Below are 15700 nucleotides of genomic sequence, written 5' to 3' on the forward strand. Positions count from 1 at the left end.
TCCGATTGGAAATATATTTATTTCATATTTGTGTTGACCTTTTGCCCTCTTAATTATAGGTTGAGGTCCATGTTAATTTGTCTTTAATTTCTTTTCCAATGTAATAAAGCTTAGAAAACATAAAAGATATGTTTAGGTTGTTGGCTAATATTATTTTTTCCTGGGAGACCTCTATAGACATGCTAAAAAGGATTAGTAGAGCAATAACCATTAAATGAGCCTCGCAACGTGGCCAAATCAAGAGCCTAGCAACCTTCAGTGATACTTTTGGTTCATCTGTTGCTGATGGCATTTCAATTCATTAATATTCACGAAATCATTTTGCAGAATTCAAGTTCAACTCATTTTATTTGATATTTATTTCCATTTTTGTACAGCAATGGAAGTTGGCATTCTACATGAAATATTGAGTTCAAAAGTGATTTTCAAGCCCTTGAAACAAAAGGAAAAATGCAGGTACTTTCTATTACTTAATCCAAGTTTACAATAGATTTATGCTTCTCTCTTGGTCTCTCTCATTTCTTGGATTTGAACTTTATTTATTTTAGTGTGTTGCTAAAACCTCAACCATCCATATTTTGGGGTTCTTTTCTCTCTCCTCTCTTCAGGTGGGTGCCCATTATTTTGAGGAGGAAAATGTTCAATTAGATGCAAAGCATGAATGCAACGATTCAACTATCCTATAGTTCATTACCAATTTGAAAGTTTTCTTTTTAGTTATTTTTTCCATTTAGTATCATTATCTTAGGTGAAATCAAATACTTGGATATTCTTATGATTTGTAAAGTGAAGGTTATATGTTTTGTTTTATTGCATTTGATTATGAAATAGGTTATAAAGTGTTTCTTCTTATTCTTCTGACCTTCGATTTTGCTCTTTGTTTTTCTTACTTCAATAATAGTCCATCCATGCCCGTCTTTTAGAATTTCTCTTCCTCATTTTTAAGTTCTTGAGTTATACTTCTCCCTTTATTAACTTTTTTTTTCGTATAGTTATTAAGTTATCCCTTCCCCACTTTCAATAATGCTTGGTTTTTGTATTGTGTTTGAGTTAAGCATAGGTTGTTGGTTTCTTGGCATTTAAGGTTCTTGTTTTTGTCTTCGGTTTGTTCGGTTTATGGTGTTTTTGGCTTGAATGATATTCTAGAAGGATTTGTATGCTTTTTAAAGATTGTGTGATTGGGCATTGTGCGTTTTTGTGGATATTTGGCTATGTGCCAATTGATAATTTCATTTAGGGCTTTGAAGAATGACTGCCACAGACTACAATGTTTGCCATGATTATGCATTTTGATTTTTTTACTTGATGAGCTAAGTTGTAGAATGAAAAATAATTAAGTAGACATGAATTACAAATGCTTTGGACTATAAGAGATTTTTGTATGCCTTTATTTCACTTATTGCTTAAGCTTTATAGGACTATCGCTTGGATGTTTTGAGATTGATGTGCTATGAAAGAAATATGAAGTTTGTGTGCTTATGTGTGATTTATATGTTAGGATTATTGTTTGATATGTTAACTTACAACCCATTGGTTAGAATTTATAACTCCCATGTTTTTTTGTGTAAGATTTGGAATTAGTTATGCATAGAGCTCTTCTACATGGGGTCTTGATGTCCTATCTTATCTTTTTTAAGTTCAATGGTTTCTATGATGCCGATAAAGGTGTTATTGTTTTTTTTATGTTTTGTATCAACTGAGATGTCTTTAAATTTTTTATGAATGAGTTTAAAGTGAATTTTATGGTATATATATATTCCTTTTGCAACACTCAAGGGTAATATATTGAATAGATTCTAACGGAAGAATGTCCTTCGACCCCTAAACTCAATGCATCATGAAATGTCCGTGATGCTCATGACAGATGGACAAAGGCCAATGATAAGGTCCGAGTCTATATTTTGGCAATCTTAGCTAAAGTATTGGTAAAAAAAGTATGAGGCCTGGTCACTGCACGCGAGATCATGGAGTCATTACGTGAGATCTTCGAGCAACTGTCCACACATCTCAAGCATGACACCCTCAAGTTCATCTTCAATGCTAGGATGGATGAGGAAACATCTGTTAGAGAACATGTCCTTAAGATGATGGTCCACTTCAATGTGGTAGAAATGAACGGGACTGTCATCATCAAGTCTAGTCAGGTAAGCTTTATTCCAAATACTCTTTCGAAAAGTTTTCTATAGTTCCGCAGCAATGCTGTAATGAACAAAATTGAATATAACCTTACCACCCTTATCAACAAGCCATAGGCTTACGAGTCCTTAATAAAAGTCAAAGGACAACACGAGTAGGAAAATGTTACCAATTCCTCAAAAGATTTCCATAGGGGTTCATCCTCCGGGACTAAGTTTGCACCTTCTTCCTCAGGCTCTAAGAATTGGAAAAAGGAAAAAGGTGGTAAGGGGAAGAATAAAGCTAACCCACCTGCTACTGCTCAAAAGGGCAAAAAGGTCAAGGTTGTAAAGGGAACATGTTTTCTTTACAACCAAGATGGGCATTGGAAATGAAATTGCCCAATGTACATGGCTGAGAAGAAGAAGGGAAAAGAAGGTAAATATGATTTACTACTTCTAGAAACTTGTTTCGTGGAAAATGACGATTCCACCTAAAAACTTGATTCAGGAGTCACAAACCATGTTTGTTCTTCGTTATAAGAAACTAGTTCCTGGTAACAGCTGGAGGTTAAAGAAATGACTATGTGAGTTGGAGAGGGCCAGGTCGTCTCGGCGATTGCAGTAGGGAGCTTGAAGTTGTTTTTTAATTTGAAACTTTTATTGTTAGACAATATTTATTATATTCCTCATTTGAAGAGGAATTTAATTTCAATTTCGTGTTTGTTGGAACAAAATTATAATATCTCTTTTATTTGTAATAAAACGTTTATCTCAAAGAATGTTATTCATGTCTGTTTAGCAATAAATGAAAACAACTTGTATGTGTTAAGACCAGTAGCATCTAAAATGCTCCATATGTTGAAATGTTCAATACTGCAACCACACAAAACAAAAGATTTAAATTTTCTCAAAAAAAAAAAAAAAATGCCCTTCTTTGGCGTCTAAGACTGGATCACATAAATCTCAATAGGATTGAGAGGTTAGTCAAGAATGGACTTTTAAAAGAGTTAAAAGAAAATTCTTCACTTATATGTGAATCTTGTTTAGAAGGTAAAATGACAAAACGACCTTTTATTGGAAAAGGTCACAAAGCCAAAGAACCCTTGGAACTTATACATTCAGACTTTTATGGTCCAATGAATGTTAAGGCAAGAGAAGGATTTGAATATTTTATCATTTTTACAGATGATTATTCAAGATGTGAGTATGTTTACCTAATGAAACAGAAGAATGATATACTTGAAAAGTTCAAGGAGTACAAGGCTGAAGTTGAGAATTTATTAAGTAAAAAGATAAAAACATTTCAATATGACCGAGATATAGAGTATATGGATACGAGATTCTAAAACTATTTGATAGAATATGGAATCACATTTTAACTCTCAACACTTGGTACATCTCAACAAAATAATGTATCTGAAAGGAGGAACAGAACCCTATTAGACATGGTTCGATCAATGATGAGTTATGCTTATCCACTTAACTTGTTATCGGGTTATGCAGTAGAGAATGCAACCTATCTCTTGAACCAAGTTCCATCAAAAGTGTTTCTATAACACCTTTTGAGATATGGAGGGGTCGTAAAAATAGTTTACGACATCTTAGGATTTGGGGTTGTCCGGTATGTGCTAGTGACTAACCCAAAGAAATTGGAACCACGTTCAAAGTTGCGCCTCTTTGTAAGTTATTCAAAGAAAACAAGAGGTGATCTCTTTTATGATCCGAAAGAGAATAAAGTGTTCGTATAAAAAAATGCTACTTTCTTAGAGGAATACCATATTAGAGAGCATAAACGATGAAGGAAAATCGTATTAAATGAGCTTTCCAATGAAACTACTGAATCTTCACTCAGGGTTGTTGAAGAACCAAGCACTTCAACAAGAGTTGTTGATGTTGCTTCATTCGGTCACACACATCCTCTTTAAGAGTTGATGGAGCCTGGACATAATTGGAGGGTTATAGCCTACCCTACTCGTTATTTGGGTTTAACAAAAACTCAAGTCGTCATACCAAATGATGACGTTGAGGTTCTATTTTTCTACAAGCAGGCAATGGTTGATGTGGATAAAGATGAATGGGTTAAAGCCATGAATCAGGAAGTGGAGTCTATATACTTCAATTCTATCTGGTCACTTGTAGATCAACCAGCTGGGGTAAAAGGTTACAAATGAATCTACAAGAGAAAGAGAGGTGTGGATGGTAAGGTGCAAACTTTTAAGGCTAGATTAGTGGCAAAAGGTTACACCCAAGTTGAGGGAGTGAACTATGAAGAAACTTTCTCACTTGTTGCCATGCTTAAATCTATTTGGATTTTCTTATCCATCGCCACATATTATGATTACGAAATATGGAAGATGGACGTCAAGACTGTCTTTTTGGATGGTAATCTTGACGAGACCATTTACGTGAATCAACCAAAAGAATTCATAATGAGACCATTTACGTGAATCAACCAAAAGGATTCATCGAACAAGATTAAGAGAAAAAAGTTTGAAAGCTTAATCGGTCTATTTATGGGTTGAAACAAGCGTCTCGATGTTGAAATATACGATTTGACATTGCGGTCAAATCTTATGGATTTGATCATAATGTTGATGAACCTTGTGTTTACAAGAATATCATTAAAAAATTCAGTGGCTTTCTAAGTGTTATATGTGAATGATATCCTACACATTGAGAATGATGTAGGTTTACTGATTGATATTGAGAAATGGCTAGTGCTCAGTTCCAATAATAAGATCTTAACAAATGATGACATTGGTATTTTCTTGCATGTGCCCAATTGTTGAAATGATAAGTTTTAACAATGTTATTGATGCATGAACAAGTGAATTTTAGCTTATTCAATTTTATGTCAATATCTTTCAAAATAAAAAATAAAAAAATAAAAAATAAATATCAAATTCAAATATTTTTAATCAAAGTATATGGGTTTTTTTTTTGTCCGATATTATAGTTTAAATACTGAATGAAATAAGAAAATTTAAACATCGAGTTATAAATTACAACACTAATCTATGTCTAAAGCTCAACTTGGTAAAAATTCACTATGTTTTCAAAATCAATTTTTTTTCACTAACTAATTAAGATTTAAACTTTTAATTTTTCACCAACTTAATAACTTTCACATTTTTCGTTTTCTATTTTTGTTTCTCATTTTTCTAGAAATGGACTTGTTTGATAATCATTCTTGTTTCTCATTTTTAAAATTTGAAAAACGTTTCTAAAAAAAAATTAGTTTCTCCATGTTGTATTTCTATTTAATCCATTTCTATCTCCTAAATACTTAAAAAGGATTTTTGGCAGGTTGGTAGGAGGCACTGCCTAGAAGGCACTGTGCCTCGTAGGGGTTAACGACTTCCATTCCCAATGAAGGTAGTTGTTTTTTTTTTTTTTTTAATTTATATTTTTTGTATTTATTAATTTTTATTTTATATAATAGTTTAATTTTGAATTTAAAAAATCTCTTCATATCTTATTAATTTTTATAAGATCACTCTCTATAGGTACGTAAATTACTACCTTTGTTTCCTTTCTCCAAAAAAGAAGAAAAAATGACAGCTGGATATGTAACTGTTGGATTTAGTGTCTTAAATCTCGTTCATCTTATAATTTTTAATTTTTAAATATAAATTATTTATTTAATAAAATAAGAAGTATTTTATTTGACATTTAGATAGCATTAACTCAATCCAATAACCTAAGATCCAATGTTATTTAATGAAATTTGAACAGTTGTAAACGTACAGGTGGATCATGTTCAAGTAATAACGTAAAAGATCTGGTTAAGGTTGGGTGCCTTATCCTAGTAATACTGCAAATACGATCCACTTTGTAATTGTTACATGAGTTGTAAGTGTTACTGGCGATATGATCCATATTGTTTATGTGGAGACATGTGAGTGAAGGTATAATGTATAAAGAGTTTATAAAAACCTGGACCACGAAATGATTAATTTAAAAGTATAAGACCGGTGCTTGAAGAAATTAACTTTTCACTAGGATGACCATAAGTAACATGACCTTAATCCTGAATAAGTTGTTAACTTCTGTCTGAAGGTAGTTGTTTTTTTTTTTTTTTTTTTTTTTAATTTATCTTTTTTGTATTTCTTAATTTTTATTTTATATAATAGTTTAATTTTGAATTTTAAAAATCTCTTCATATCTTATTAATTTTTATAAGATCACTCTCTATAGGTACGTAAATTACTACCTTTGTTTCCTTTCTCCAAAAAAGAAGAAAAAATGACAGCTGGATATGTAACTGTTGGATTTAGTGTCTTAAATCTCGTTCATCTTATAATTTTTAATTTTTAAATATAAATTATTTATTTAATAAAATAAGAAGTATTTTATTTGACATTTAGATAGCATTAACTCAATCCAATAACCTAAGATCCAATGTTATTTAATGAAATTTGAACAGTTGTAAACGTACAGGTGGATCATGTTCAAGTAATAACGTAAAAGATCTGCAGTATATGGTTAAGGTTGGGTGCCTTATCCTAGTAATACTGCAAATACGATCCACTTTGTAATTGTTACATGAGTTGTAAGTGTTACTGGCGATATGATCCATATTGTTTATGTGGAGACATGTGAGTGGAGGTATAATGTATAAATAGTTTATAAAAACCTGGACCACGAAATGATTAATTTAAAAGTATAAGACCGGTGCTTGAAGAAATTAACTTTTCACTAGGATGACCATAAGTAACATGACCTTAATCCTGAATAAGTTGTTAACTTCTGTCTGATCTGTATGGGGGAGAGTGGCTAACATCGCAGACTCAATATGCCTACCATTTTGAGGATTCGTCTGAGTAGGGAGCTAGGAACATAGCTACACGATATGGAATTCTAAGTTTTGGAAAACCCATGCGGAAGCGTGATATGCAATCGTGTCTCTCAATTAATTTTATAGAATATATATAAATCAGAGATGTGATAGAAACAAGGCATGGTAAACATTCAATATCCTATAGCTTGCTTTTATGGAATAAGATAAGAATAAAGGGGAAGTCGTACTTACCCTTAAGTTCACAATATCTTCACGTAATCCTCTCCAACTGGTCAGCAACCTTCCTTGGATCATGATCTCAACAAAATATAGTAACTCTGAGAACACAAAAGAAATTCCTGTTGGAGTTTGTGCTCTAAAGTCTCATGTCTTGTAGTTTATAAACAATTTTGTACAAACGCTTGTGATGTATAATATATATGATATTTACTCCACTTCTTGACTTTGCACATTTAAATATTTTTATTTTATCACAAACTAATAAACTTAATATCCCTGGTTGTCTTTACATAACTTAAGCATGTATGTAGTGACATATAAGTGGATCATGTCTTAAGTGACAACGAAAATGGTCTGTAGTATATGGATATAGGAAGGAAACCTTATCCTGGTAACGCTATGAACGCGAGCCGCTTTGTGGAATAGTTACAAGTATTGTGACTTGTCACAGATGGTCTAATCCTAATCATTCATGTAGGGGACAAGCGAGCCGGAGCATCCTATACAAAGAGTTTGTATAAGACCTGACCACGAAGTGTTAACGTCTCGTCATATAACTCCGTTCATGACAAATACTTCACTTCACTAGGATGACCATAGGTAACATGACCTCAATCTTGAGTGAGTTGGGAACTCCTGCCATTGAGGGCGGTCCTTTGATTTGCATGGATGCAAGTGGCCAAAGCGCCGACTCAAACCTACCACTTTGGGGATTCGTCTAATTTGGGAGCTGGGAACTCAGCTTCACAAGATGAAATTCACTCCTTCCCCAAAGCAGGGGTAAGTAGATAGATTGCTCTCTTAAGGACTGATCCTGAGACTTGAATGATGTGGTGCCACACACCTTTTCATGGCCGAGAGGTGTTCACACATAGTAGGACTATGTTGTATTGTTCATTAGAGGGATCAGTGGTACTTAAGGAGTAAGATGTAACTATAGGGGCAAAACGGTAAATTGGCCCAGTTGTACTTACGAGCATCTTTGAAGGGTCATCGTATTGATGATTGGTTATATTCAATGGACATAGAAATATATCTATGGTAAGAAGAGTTCAACTGTCGGTCTTTAGTGAAATGTTTGGCAGTTAACAAATGGTGGATATCATGGTTAAATAGTTTAATTAGTTATTCACATACCGTTGGAGCTTCGAGCCATAGGTTCATAAGATCCCCTTGGTAGTTTGGATACAAGTTGAGAATCAGTTTTCAGGTCAGTTTGAAATGTTCAAATTGAAGGGTCATCGTATTGATGATTGGTTATATTCAATGGACATAGAAATATATCTATGGTAAGAAGAGTTCAACTGTCGGTCTTTAGTGGAATGTTTGGCAGTTAACAAATGGTGGATATCATGGTTAAATAGTTTAATTAGTTATTCACATACCGTTGGAGCTTCGAGCCATAGGTTCATAAGATCCCCTTGGTAGTTTGGATACAAGTTGAGAATCAGTTTTCAGGTCAGTTTGAAATGTTCAAATTGACAAGAGGGGGTTCGATTATATATGATATAATTGAACTAGTTAATTATTATAATTATATAATTAACTTTATGTATGAGATACATTGATTTGAAGGAAATTGGATATAGATATGATTTATATCTAGTGGAGGAAAAATACTATGGTTAATATATGATATTAATCCATAGGTTATGAATATAATGTGATTATATTTAATTGTCTATTAATTGGATGGTTAAGGGATAATAGGTCGGCATCTCTTCTGTTTTCATAACGGATGAGTAAGTTGAAGAATTGCTTTGAGACGCTTAAATAGCTCACGGTATGTTAAACATTGGATGCGCGAAGATAGAGTTGAAGTGTGTCATCACTTAATAAAATCAGTGCCTATACGATAGTGCTGAACATTGAAATCATGTTTCATTTTAAAAATGACATTGAAAATGTTTCTAATCATTCTAAATCAATTTTTAATAATATTGAAAACCACATTTAAAATGTAAAATCAAATGTTGAATTGACTTTAATTGGTTAAATAGTGGAATGATTTTAAAATGGTTAAAATTATGAAACATGCATCTAATCATTCAAAATCAATTCAATGTAATTTATACTTCTTTAACGCAATTTTCATATCATTAAAATTGATTTTGAATGATTAAAAGAGAAAATTAAATGAAAAAACAATACCAAATGATTTTAATAAGTTAAGAATTACTCTCAAACATACTCTTGAGTGTACTTTGGAGTAATTTTAAATAGGATAAAAATACTCCCAAACATGCATTAAATGGTTGTGAATGAATTTGAAGTATGTTTATGTTGGCTTTAACACCTAATCCATCTAACTAGAGGATACACCATCTTTATGCATCTCACATCATAGTACACATAAAAATGAATTAAAATGTTCCAAAAAAGAAGTAAGAACAATTTGTACCTATCAAATCAGGATTGAATAATCTATTAGGATACACAAAGATGGTGTTGCCCAAACTAATTATTTTTTTCTAAATTAAGATTTAGATTAGAGTTTTTTTTAGTACAACAATTATATGTGCAGGGTTGAGCGACAGAGCTGTCCCTCATGCCAATGCAACACCTCATTTTGGCAACTACGGCTTAGAGTTAAAGACATACATAGGACAAACATGTACTTTAACTGCAATCAGTTTGATATCTAATTTGCAGTCTTCTTCCTTATTACTTAGTTTTCTCAACGCTCGTAGTCCTTGTAACGGATAAAAACTCAGAAAATTCATCTTTAAAAAAGTAGTTGATCGGACTCGGATTCAACTTGGAGACATCGACGAAAGCGCCTGGCCGCTCTCCGATGAACCGGTAAGGTGCCTTTCCTTTCCCTATTTCTTTCTCCTTGAGATGATAGAAGAGATTTTGGATTCCCGGCGAGGTCATAACAAAGTTAAGGAGCGATTTAGAATTACTTCGTGATTAGTTCTGATAATGTATTAATTTGTGATTCTGCATTCATGACTCCGTTTTTGTTAATATGCCGGTTTATTATCATTGATCGTGCCTTTTCTTGATTCGCTATTCTCGCTGTTATGCCATGTTCTTGAGAGAATTCGCCGAGTTCATAAATCGATATAAACTTTCGCAGGATTACAGAATCGAATTCGCCGTAAAGAAATATCGGATTCGTAATTGAAGTTCCGCGCCATAGACTTCTTCCAAGAAATCGATCAAATTTGGTATCAATTTGAGGACGGCAAGGTGTTTGTGAAAATGCCTCAACGAGATTGGCATAAGAATCTGAAAGAAGGGGAGAATATGAATTCTGGAGAAGGAATCGCCGCTTGGAATGTGTTTGACAATGTGAAGACCACAACGAAGACCCCAGAAGCTCTAATGGCGGAGATCAATGCTGCAATTTCAAATTTCGAATATGCTCGAACCACGGCTTGTTTACAATCTCCAATTTCTCCCGACGATTCAGAGGATGGAGAATCTAGTGCGAGTTTGAGAACTCAGTATGTTGTTCGAATGGCGGACGGATCATACAAGGCAGGTTGTGCAGCACCGACTGTTGGTAAGCTTGACGAAGCTCTTCATTCGTTGAATGTTTCTCTTTCGAAATGCCCGCCTGAAAAATCCTCTGCTGTTGCTAAGCTTCAGTCTCTGATCTCGCTCACCTCTCACCAACTCCAGATCAGATCTTCTAATAGCCAAGAAATTTCAGAAGATTGAACGGTAAAGATTGCCTAGCTTCATTCAATATGTTTTCTTCACCCGTTTGTTCTTAACTTTTTTCTTTCTGGGATCAGAATCCCTCTCATTGTTCTTCAATAATCGTGCTTGACTGTGTGAATATGGGATTTTCTTTTTTCTTTTTTTTTTTTTCCCTAATTTTTGTAACCAGGCAAGGAGTCGCTGTTCTTGAGGACCCGTCTTGATTTTTTTATTATTAAATTTTAATAATAATGCTTTGCTGGTTTGAAGAAAATGGAGTAAAATATGTTTTTGGTCGTTTTTGGTGTTGTTTTTATTTGGTCCCAAGTTTTTAAATATTATCTATTTGGTCTTTAAGTTTTTAGTTTTGTTTTAATTTTGGCTCTATGTTTTAAAATGTTATAATGAGATTTGAGTTTTGTTACAATTTGGTTTTAGGTTTCAAGATTTTACATTTTTTAATTTCAAATTTTTTTCAATCATTTATGCCAACTTCTATTAAATTAGAAATAATTATAAAAAAAATTTGGATTTAATTTTAAAATGGATAAAATAAATAGAAAAACTTAATTAATTATAATTCTTTTAATGATTTTTAATTTATAAACACAAATTAATACTAAAGAGAAAATGAATATTTAGTGAATAATCGAGTTTAAAAGTGTAAATCTTGAAATATAAAGATTAAATTGAAACAAAAATTAAAACTTATAATCTAAATTGAGACTAAACTCAAAACTTAAAAGACTAAATGCGTAATATTTTAAAATCTAGTAATTAAATAGAAATTAGATCCAAAATTAAGAAAAAAAAAAAATTTTCCCAAGAAATTTTTACTGATTTAATAGGTTCATTTATGGTTGCCATATTGTTTTATGCCATGTGGCACTTTTAACTTTATTTTAATGATTTTTTTTTTAAAATTGTGTCAAAAAAAAGGGAGTAAGAGTGGCCGTAGATAATCATTGCTCTTTCCCACAAACATTTAAACAATGTAAAGGCAATTTTATTTATATTTTTTTTTGAAAAGGATAAAGAGTATAGCATCACACTTAAGTCTAATCACATATTTTTACTTAATTACAAAGAACATACCCAATAATTTAATTGTTTTTTTTTATTTAAACCAATTTGTTATTAAAATAAATTTTATTTGATTGGATAAGGTAAATTTAAGAGTATGGTTGGACTTATTTACTATGTGATAGCTCGTAGAAATATAAGCTATTGTAACATTTTACTTAGAATTATGAAGGCTAAGAAACAGAATATGCGTTGATAATACTAAGAATTCGTGTGAAAAGTGAGCTTGCGTCAATCAGCACAAAAAATCCTCACTAACCTTATACCATGCATTATTCCGCATCAAAGTGTCCATTTTTGCAAATATTTTAGGAATTGACCGCATGCGTCGGTCCCAAACTACCGCAAGGTTGACCGCGTGTGTTGATCGTCATAAAGATTAGTTCGCCGCAGGGAATGTTGCATCCACAGAGTGATATTCGTGATAAAAGACTTCTCGCAAGGTAGATGGAATGCGTTGGCAATTCAGGAGAAATAAGCTCGAACGCATACCTTGGGAGTATCAACAAGATAAAATGAAGTTGACATTTCCCATACCGCGACAAAGGTAGCAGGGAGGCAAAACACAATCATGAACGTTATCGGCATTTAAGCTCTATAAATAGCACCCTGGACCTTCACTTCAAGGCATCCAAGCTTCTGCCTTAAGGCAAATACTTGCGATCACAGATGAGAGCATGAACGAGATTTTCTTTTAGGATTCTTCACCTTCACAAACCATTCCGAGTGATGACTAGAGTTTTTGCCAGAGAAGAGCTCGAGAGAGACGTCTCCACCATCCATCCATGGCGCCAGCATTAGCCTTAATGCATCTCGGATGAAAAACAAGAGATTGTTTTCATCGAGCCTTCCATCTCTCCTCTTGCCTCCGTATTGTATTACATTTTAGCTTAAGATATTAAGACATTTTGTAATCAATCCATATCTTAATTCCTTCAGTGCCATCTTCTTCATCTATATCATCGTTTACCTTCATCGTTTAGTTACCAAAGATGATCGCATACTCAATCGTGTAGCCTAGAGATAAGACGCATGTAGCAACCCACCGAGAGGTGTGCGTTGTGCGAGTATAGTGAGTTAATTCTCTTCGTTTGGTGTGAGATTGTAGCAATGCTTGTCTATAACCTGTTGCAATGCTTGAGCCACAACTAACAGCCTATGAGGGTGAGTAGTGAAACACATTAAAGCGAAGTATGCATTGTTCCTAGAGATAGGTACGATCTTATGCTTGATGCAACCATGCATTATAGAGATATAAGCATGCGGCCAGCCACTGAGAGGTGCGCGATGCATTAGTGTGACGAACTGGGATTACTTGGGCGACCTAACATAATGAACATTAGTATGCGTTAACGACTGTTGTATCTCTATCAATTCTCATAGTTAAACTTCCATCGCTCAATCTATTTAGTTAGGAGTAGGAGTAGCGTATAACCCTTTAAATTTTATCTTTTTACTTTTAATCATCACCTCAAACGCATTACTTTAAAAACAACATTGAGTTATAAGTCCCTGTGTTCGACCTCGGATCATTCCGAGAAATTTGCGTTCTCGTTATATTTGGCGAGAAAGCGAGAAAACTTGGCAGGAACGTATGGTCATCACATACATGCTTAAACGCATATTGTATATTTTCTAGTCCAATGCATGACCATCAACGCATAACAATTGCATATTTATTTTCCTCTCCTTTTACAACACTGTATGCAACCCCTACTGTACCCAATTAAGAATTGACATGTTACAATTTTATTTATTTATTTAAATGTAGATGATAACTTGTAGAAATATAAGTTATTCTACCTCTTTTATCTAGAACAATTAGAAAAAAATTTGAAAAATGCAATAGCTTGGTAAGAAATTCATAAAATTAATTATATCATGCAATCACATGGGTACAAAATCTCACAATCAATGAAAGATATAAAAATCGTGCTTTTTCGGTGCAGGAAATCTATTTACGCTATCACAAGGTATCACCGCAAAGAAATTCCTAATGCCAACATTGGAATCACGTAGTTAAAATATAATCTCATGCGATAGAAGGTGACATGACATATGGGCTTTGGAGGCCAAATCAGAGACCAAGTTGGTAGCTAACAAGAAAGCTTCACGGTAGAGCAATTGAACTTCTGAAGCGGAGCAAGCGGTGCATCATGGTATGGAAATTAATGCACCCTGTCAGTACAATCATTAGTGAGAGAGGAAGAAGCGCCCCTTGACGCCTATAAATACTCAACGAGATTTCCATGCAAATGATATAGCCAAGTCATTGGAGGAAACTCTGCACAATTTCTCACTTCATAAATACTTCCCTTCGAGCCCTCGTGAAATCTTGACTGAAAACTCTGTAAGTTTAAGAAAACACACAATGGAAGAAAACATGATCATAAAACATTCTAATTCATTAAATTTGACTTTGAATTGAGCATGTTCATGAGATATTAAGAGGGTTTCATCCATACCTCTAAAGATCTTCTTCAAACTTGAAATTCAGCTGCAATCTCTTCTTCTTTTGGTCATGATCCACCACTAGGACTTCCCTACTATTCTCAGGAGCCTTAGATAGAGTTGTGGGACTCAAAACAAGTTGGGATTAAGGGATTTTTAGAGGAGAGGTACACAGTTTTTCCAGAAACTGAAGAACCATTCTTCAGTTCAAAATCTTAGTCAAGTCTCAATGTTTACATGAATTTTTCCAGTTGATTGAAGTGTGTTTTTATACAGGTACTTCATGCAATCTGGTTGCATAGATATACAACACCTCCTAATTGGAGAATTTTGGTGGGATTGAGTAGAAAGATGACATAAAGTGGGAAAAACCCACTTTGAACAATTTTCAATTTCAAAAATCAAATTTAGTTTTGAAAATCTTTTCAAAATTAAAACTAAATTTCAGTTCTTAATTCTATAATTAAAACTGAAATTTTATTAATTTTAGAAAAAATAATTCATTAAATATTTTTCTAATAAATTTAATAATCAATAATTTTAATAATTTTATTAATTTAATATCAAATATTAAATTAATTTAACACCAATTTCATCACCATGAATCCCTATTTATGAAATTAATATTTAAATTATATTAATTGATTCTCCAATTTCGTTTAATTCCATAATTAAATATGTAATTATATCACATATAATTACTAATTCTCTAAATTCAAATTTGAACGATTCAAATTGACTTATCATGCTATTTTAAGGCTAATTTTGTTTGTGAGCTAGTAGGGGAACCTAATGGACCTACAGATCATGAGCTCCAATGATTCGAGATTAATTGATTAAACTCTTTACACCGAATTAACCTTAATTCGTTAACTACCGGGTCACACCATTATAACTCGATAGTTGCACTCTCCTCACTATAGATATAATTCTATCCACTTTAACCATGAATAGTAAGTCAACCCCTCACAGGTTGTTCGTATTTACAGCTAGATCAAAATAACTGTTTTACCTCTGTAAATACATCTTGTTCCTTAAGCTCCCAATAATCCTCTATTGAGCAATTGGTTTATAGTCCAACTTATAAACCATAACCCTCTTGATTATGAGAGGGTGGGGCCCTATTGTTCAAGACTAGGAATCAACATTTAAGAGAACAATCTATTTGCTAACCCTAAGTCGGGTAGGAGTGAAATCCATCTTGCAGAACTATGTCCCCAACTATCTATCTGGTCTTATCCCAAAATGGGAGGCTTATTGAGCAGTGCTGTTGGATTACTCTCACCTATGCAGATCAAAGGATAATCCCGAATAAACAGGAGTTCATAGTTAGCTCAGGATTAAGATCGAGTTACCCTAGGTTATTGAATTTAAAATA

The 15700-nt window shown here is 33.2% G+C and overlaps 1 protein-coding gene across 3 annotated transcripts; it reads left to right on the forward strand.

Moving 5' to 3' along the window:
- The first annotated feature begins 9585 nt into the window (after positions 1–9585).
- LOC120086752 (uncharacterized) lies at positions 9586–12809 on the forward strand. 3 transcript variants are annotated; one of them, XM_090318019.1, is made up of 3 exons: positions 9759–9939; positions 10220–10809; positions 12184–12809. In XM_090318019.1, exon 2 carries the CDS (start codon positions 10345–10347, stop codon positions 10804–10806), a length of 462 nt encoding a protein of 153 aa, XP_090174145.1. In that variant the 5' UTR covers positions 9759–9939; positions 10220–10344; the 3' UTR covers positions 10807–10809; positions 12184–12809. The 3 variants fall into 3 exon arrangements, with proteins under 3 accessions (XP_038899466.1, XP_038899467.1, XP_090174145.1); XM_039043538.2 differs by lacking the exon at positions 12184–12809 and having other exon boundaries at positions 9586–9939; positions 10220–11062; XM_039043539.2 differs by lacking the exon at positions 12184–12809 and having other exon boundaries at positions 9735–9944; positions 10220–11062.
- Positions 12810–15700: the final 2891 nt, after the last annotated feature.

This window comes from Benincasa hispida, chromosome 9 (genome assembly GCF_027475165.1).
Source record: "Benincasa hispida cultivar pf3 chromosome 9, pf3_genome.v1.1, whole genome shotgun sequence".
NCBI classification, from domain to species: domain Eukaryota; kingdom Viridiplantae; phylum Streptophyta; class Magnoliopsida; order Cucurbitales; family Cucurbitaceae; genus Benincasa; species Benincasa hispida.